General features: G+C 35.0%; 2 protein-coding genes across 2 annotated transcripts; one reads left to right on the forward strand and one right to left on the reverse strand.

Annotated features, from left to right (window-relative positions):
• On the forward strand, positions 1-3,293 carry LOC114521952 (N-acyl-phosphatidylethanolamine-hydrolyzing phospholipase D-like; the record flags this gene model as incomplete). Its single annotated transcript, XM_028542527.1, is given in 5 exon segments — positions 1-90; positions 625-713; positions 715-1,272; positions 1,505-1,619; positions 2,131-3,293. Coding segments are annotated over 5 exon segments (975 nt in total), but the record flags the coding sequence as incomplete, so codon positions are not given.
• Positions 3,294-5,020: 1,727 nt separating this feature from the next.
• On the reverse strand, positions 5,021-5,738 carry LOC114521999. The gene is made up of 2 exons (XM_028542591.1): positions 5,630-5,738; positions 5,021-5,440 (listed from the first exon to the last, which is right to left on the reverse strand). The coding sequence occupies exons 1-2, from the start codon at positions 5,700-5,702 to the stop codon at positions 5,142-5,144; spliced, it is 372 nt and encodes a 123-aa protein (XP_028398392.1). The 5' UTR covers positions 5,703-5,738; the 3' UTR covers positions 5,021-5,141.
• Positions 5,739-6,411: the final 673 nt, after the last annotated feature.

Genomic DNA, 6,411 nt, shown 5'->3' on the forward strand with positions numbered 1-6,411 from the left:
AATCCTTGGGGAGATGGCGATATACCATCATTTCTTCAAGCAAGGCATTTTCTCACAGAACAAAATTTGAGCAATGTACCTGGAAAAGAAGTGAGCTTATTTCTTATTAATTAATGTGTTGTACAAATTGGAAATGCTTTGTAACAAATCCTTCTGCACACCATACCATTTAGATCGAGTTAATTTGTAGTTTATGTATAATTATGTTTCATGTGGCAGTGAATCTGAAATGTAGTGTTATTTGACCAATAGTGTGGTTGTTCCATTATTAGTTGATAAGGGTTGATGTATGGGATGAAACATTGATCTCTGGAAAGACCTACTAAGCACTGAAGAGAGTATGGAATTGCTCCAGTTTATTGTTAAACAGACCTAACTCAATAATAAGAACTTAATGCAATACCATTTACCAATATTATATTGCATTTGCCATCCTGTTTTTTTCAAGGTTCCTTCCCAAATTGGTTTTAAAATCAATGTGTAGATCGATTCTGTATTTACAGGCTATATTGTGGCTCAATTGCATTATTTTACCAATGTAACACTGCAATTAAACAGATCTATAAACTATAACAATATTACCTACACAATATTATTGTGATTTTAATTTTTGCATTCCCATAGGAGCTGGACAAGACACTTCCAGTTCGTAAACTAAGCCCAGATGTATCCAGTCCCCCTGAAGAAGGGATAAGGATTACCTGGATAGGCCATCTCAGTCTTAGTCCAATTTGACGGCTTCACTATCCTGGCTGATCCAATTTTTAGCAACAGATGCTCATTTGTAAGCTTTGCTGGCCCAAAGCGATACCGCCCAACCCCTTGTACTGTGGATGAGTTACCAGAAATTGATGCTGTTTGTATCAGCCACAATCATTATGACCACCTTGATGTGCAAACAGTGAAAGATTTAAATGCTCGATTTCCACAATTGCAATGGTTTGTCCCTGCAGGCTTGAAAGGCTGGATGAACCAAACAGGTGTAACTACGAATGTTAATGAGTATGAATGGTGGGAAGGAAAGGAAATTACTAAGACCTCTAATCATGTCACTTATAGTATGAACTTTGTGTTTACTCCAACAAAACATTGGTGTAATCGTGGATTGTTTGATCGAAATAAAGTCTTGTGGGGAAGCTGGGCCATAATAGGTCCGAGATATAGAATGTACTTTGCTGGTGATACCGCATATTGTGCAGGATTTAAGCAGATTGGGCATAAGTATGGTCCTTTTGATTTGGCAGCTATACCTATAGGTGCCTATGAACCAAGGTACTGTAAGACATTCTTGGATACCCCTTTAGTAATTTTCATAGTTTAATAGCCCTTGTAATTCTGTAAGATGTTATGAATGTTTCTCTCTTGGCAAAAGGGCCTAATTTTTACAGACTAAACTCAAGGGTTGTTAGTTGGCAATATTCCTGGATTTTTAAAATGAAAATGGAGGGTGACTTTACTAGCATTAGTGGGGTCTAGCTTATGAAGGATCTTTTTGTTACAACAGAAAGATGATGGAAAAGCAACATGTAAATCCTGAAGAATCTGTGAAAATTCATCAGGATGTCAAGGCTAAAAAATCTCTTGGAATTCACTGGGGAACTTTTGTATTGACGTATGAGGTATTTTTTTAACATACCATATAATGCAATTTGAACAAAATTAGAAATAAAATAAGTTCATTGTGGCATAACTACACTCATAAAAAAAATTCAGTTCAAATTTACATGTGGAAAAGAAATTAAACAGATGTATTTTACCCTGGAGCCAGTTGTTCAAAGCTGGGTTAATGCTAATCCTTGGTTAAATTTTAATCCACTGTTTTCAATTAAGTGCTCCTGAACTGCTGTTAGTTTTAAAACCTCTACAAAAAATGGCTTTTGTCAGTCCAGAAAATATTTGTGGAAAAAAATAATCAGCTTTGAAAACAATCGATTAAAAAAATTGATGTAAAGAATTGCTTTAACCCAGGGTTAAGCTAACCAGCTTTTGAACAACCACCCCTTAGGAGTGCACTTGTAATTATACCCATCAGCAATAGCTTCGACTCAACAACAGCCCCTAATTGATCACAATTTATCTCAAGCTACTTGAAACTTGCTTTGCCATATTTATGATTTCTTATCACTTTAGCATTATTTGGATCCCCCTAAAAAATTAAAAGAAGCTCTCTTGAAGGCAGCTATACCTGAAGAAGATTTTTTCACACTTCATCATGGTGAAACAAAACTAATCATTCCTGAAATTTCGCCATAGCTTGTTGTCTATGCCATGAATTAGTAAATATATCAATGTGAACTCCAGTAAAACTAACAAAAATAAATTTCAGCTCAGTTGTGATAGATAATGATAAAGTTTATAGTGCTAATCTGGGGTTAAATATTAATCTGCTGTAATGGTTCACGTGCTTGAGTGCTTCTGCACCGCTGTTCATTTCAAAACTTTACAAAATAGACTTCCATTGATCCAGAAAATATTTATGGAAAAACATATTTAACATCCTAAACAATCGATTAACGTAACCGACTTTGAACAACGTTTGCCTAATTTAAAGTATTACTGGCAATTTTCTTTATTGTATTACAATTAACATTCCATGTTGCGTTAAGTCGTCAACAACCAATCAGAATCCTTTCTGATTTCAATCATCTCGGAGCCTTCGTTACCTCGCTAGAGGATCGAGTGCTGGAAGAGACTTCTAGTCTAGCCTATGTCGTAGGCTATTTCTAGTCTGTGGCCGGTTGTATTATTAAGCCTTATCCAAGCCCGTTTAGCTTAAACGGTGGACACGTTCAAAATAGAAAGTAAGTTTAACAACCGAACTAAATATTTGTGTCCTTAATAATACAAAGATACTGTCTACAACTACATATTCAGTACATGATATTCAAGTAGACTCATTCAAGAGAGATCTAAGAGTGTTATTTAATTTTGACTTATCCACGTTTAAGCTAAACAGGCTTGATACGACGGGCCCTGGTCTTGAGTTCATTTATTTAAACAAAAAAATCACGCTATTGTTCTTTCCACGCAACTGAAATTTTTATTTACATCGTGATTGTGTCGCATTGTTAATATTGGAACGCATCACCTTGTCATTGTTTCAAAGTCGGTGATATACACGGCAATATCACGTACGTGCGTATCGGCATACAGCCAAAATAGCGACTGCAAAACTGAAAATTTGCAAAAGACCGACTGATCTGTGCCTGTGCATGGTGAAGACGGACTACTGAAAACTACATTTCAAATTTTCATATGAAGCCGATTTTTTTAGATTTTCTAGGACAAAAGAATTCTCGTCTCATCATTCATATAAAAGTATTTTTAAAGATGGATGGCGCCATCTGTGGGTATGGCGGCTATCTGTCGGATTGTCATTTTTTCAACGGTTGAAAGAATGATGATGATCACTGATGGCCACTGCCACTGGTTTTGCTTCATACTTTCCAACATTCAGCTCATAAAAACATCAATCGTATTCATATATTAATTCAATTTTTTTGTTAAACACTCGCAGCAGTGAAAAACATATAAATCATTAAACTTTATAGAAGTAAAAGTAAGATCGGATAATTGCGCTTGCAGCAAACTTGCGGGGTTTTTGCGATGAGTAAAAGAGTTTAACCGCTAGTGGGTTTTCATCGTTACATGCATGCATGCATATAAAATAAGTATGAAACACACAATGCCTAACCAAAGCCAGTTTTTCAATAGGATTTTCTTGGCGCAAACAAGATTATATTTTATAATAAGAAAATTGTTCCAGATGGCTACAACTGGGTTTAGCGCTGTACGACAAAAATACAAGAAGTTGAATAAAGGCGCTGTTACACTATATGCATGCATGCAGCTTTTCTTGCAACTAGCAATGCAATTCTACTCTTGAGGCATCTAAAGTTGACAAATACGAACATCTCTTACGATCTTCTAACTTCTTCTTAACATTTCGAACACTCTTTACTAATTAACATCTCTCAAAATTATAATTGCGCTTCAACTTGCAGGGAAAATTACAGTTGCTTCAAGGGCTGCTTCCCACTTACGCCGTTTTTCATACGCCTGCACGTAGACGCACGCGCGTAAAAGTCTAATTCCTAATATATATGTCTGTGACACGAGCGTCGTTTTTGCCCATTTTATTGTTTAGACGCCTTGTCCACACGATTCAAGGAAAAATATGCTCAATGTGCTAAATTATCTTCAACTTCAATTATAAAGTGATTGTGTTTCAAACCGTTTTGGCATGAAAACGAATGTAGAAACGCTCGAAAACGTTACCGTGTGTGCACATAGCCTAAGAAAATAAATCAAAAGAACTTATTATTAAAAATGGTAAAAGTCTAATGGATAGACGTTTAGTATCAACCGACATTCATTCATTTTAGTTGTCACCAAGGTGCTATTTGATGTAATATTGGAATTACCTCGTACACATTAGAGTCAGGTCCATATATATATATGCTATATATATAAAGCAAACGTTCTTTGAGATATAAAAAGCTATGTGATCAAAGGTTTATTGAGAATCATTTCCCAACGGCCGAAGGCAAAGAGAGTAAACATTTTTATCCAATCTTTCAATATCGTTTAATTTTTATCCAATATCATAACTGGCACAGCAGGCTAGCCGGTGCGATATATCTGCACGGAATGCAAAAATTTCAAATCATTATATCACATTTTAAAAAATCATTGTTTTTATCAGTCAAAAACAGTGCGACTGAATGCGTATTGCCATCACAAATATACTAAGCTATTTATTGCACACTAGTTATCATGATTTAAATTGAAATATTCAGTCTAAAAATTTGTTTCGTTTACTTTTAAATTTTGGGAAATGGTCCATTGTTTGCAATTCATTGCGCAGATACATAGAGTATATATATATATACTTATTATATTTCAGTGATAACTGAAAAGATACTCAGTTTTTCACTGTAGAATGATTCGGCTTATCAACAACTGAATATTAAAAGTGAAAAGCAATATAGGCCATCATCGTCAACAGAAATAAACACAATTTGAATGAACAAGCTATTTTATTTGCATCCCAGTTACAGTACATCGAGCAAACAATAATTATACTACTGATGCATTACCATGTATTTATATTAACTTTAATCATGTGTCCTATTTCTCGTCTATTTTAGTTTAAAGTTTTGACTCTCGGATCGTTTTCCTTTCTGCCCGAAAAACCAAGGGTTCTGCCGTCTTCTTTCACCGCTATCATCATGTCCGCCCAAATTCCGACCTTTCAAAAAATTTTGTCGCTTTCCCCAAACATTTTGATCATCGTTTTTAAAATTTCTTTTTCCGGTGAGTATGGCGTTCTGTACCATAAACCGTTTAAAGGGATATTTGATATTCTGCCCCGCTTCACTGTCGATCGTGGATCTTTTTCCCAAATTTTGGCCTTCAGAATCTCTTATGTCAAACAAGTCTAGAAGAATACACATTTTGAATTTTGTTTTAATTAATTACTAATATAGGAAAGTTTACGTTAGCTAAAGCATGTCTTTATTATACTTTGAGTAGTCGAAAATAGAAGAAACCTTGGCAAATATTTCAGAATAATATAAAGTTTGCGCGCATTCTAAATAATTTATGGTTTACACCAAAATAACCTCACCATAAGCTCTGCAGAGAGAGACAACAATCGCCAGTAACACAATTTTCATAATGTCCGATTTGCTTTTAAACATCTTTTGATCTTGAAAATGTTTCTTGTTTATTGCAACCAAAACTACGCCTTATATAACAAATGAATCACGTGATATTAACATAAACAGTATGTTTTCGTGACGTCTAATTAACGTTATAATCACCAAATCTAATCAATTTAATGATCTTAATGGCTGATAATTACTTTCGACGTAAATTATCTTATTTATCTGCATTGCCTAAGCGGTAAGTAAGGACGCCAAAGACAATATGTTTGCAGCTTAGTTCGCTAACGATTCCAACAAAGTTCTCTAAAATTCACTAATTTCCAGTGTCAATACGCATCTTTTTGAAATACAATAAGCACGGTGGAATTTCTTGTTGAAAAAATTTCAAATTTCTTTCAAATAATTGTCCGATAAGATTATTCTTTAAATGATGTAAAATTCGGAGTATATTTACACCTTAATAATATCTTGTTACTTCCTTACCTATCTTACCTTCTCTGTCCTTTTTAAGTGCCAGAATTATCAGGCATTACTGCACTAGAGAGCTAAACAATTAGAATTTTCGTACTACGGCTACGGTGGCCCATAGGTGTCACGGCAACGGTTTGAAAAGTACAGGGCACAGCATTTATATTGCCTGGCAACATCGGCATTGAATGCTCCCGAAAACTTTTAAAACCAGCGGCAACATCAAAAGTTCGCGGCAACAATAGAATAACTCACGGCAACTTTTGAAATCCAC

Source organism: Dendronephthya gigantea, unplaced genomic scaffold (assembly GCF_004324835.1).
Source record: "Dendronephthya gigantea isolate DGI-Jeju-01 unplaced genomic scaffold, DenGig_1.0 000021F, whole genome shotgun sequence".
NCBI classification, from domain to species: Eukaryota; Metazoa; Cnidaria; class Anthozoa; order Malacalcyonacea; family Nephtheidae; genus Dendronephthya; species Dendronephthya gigantea.

Coding starts and splice junctions, on each gene's coding strand:
- LOC114521999 (XM_028542591.1), bottom strand. CDS start 5,702: ATGTTTAAAAGCAAATCGGACATTATGAAAATTGTGTTACTGGCGATT. Junction 5,441..5,629: donor CTCTCTCTGCAGAGCTTATG/GTGAGGTTATTT, acceptor GTATTCTTCTAG/ACTTGTTTGACATAAGAGAT.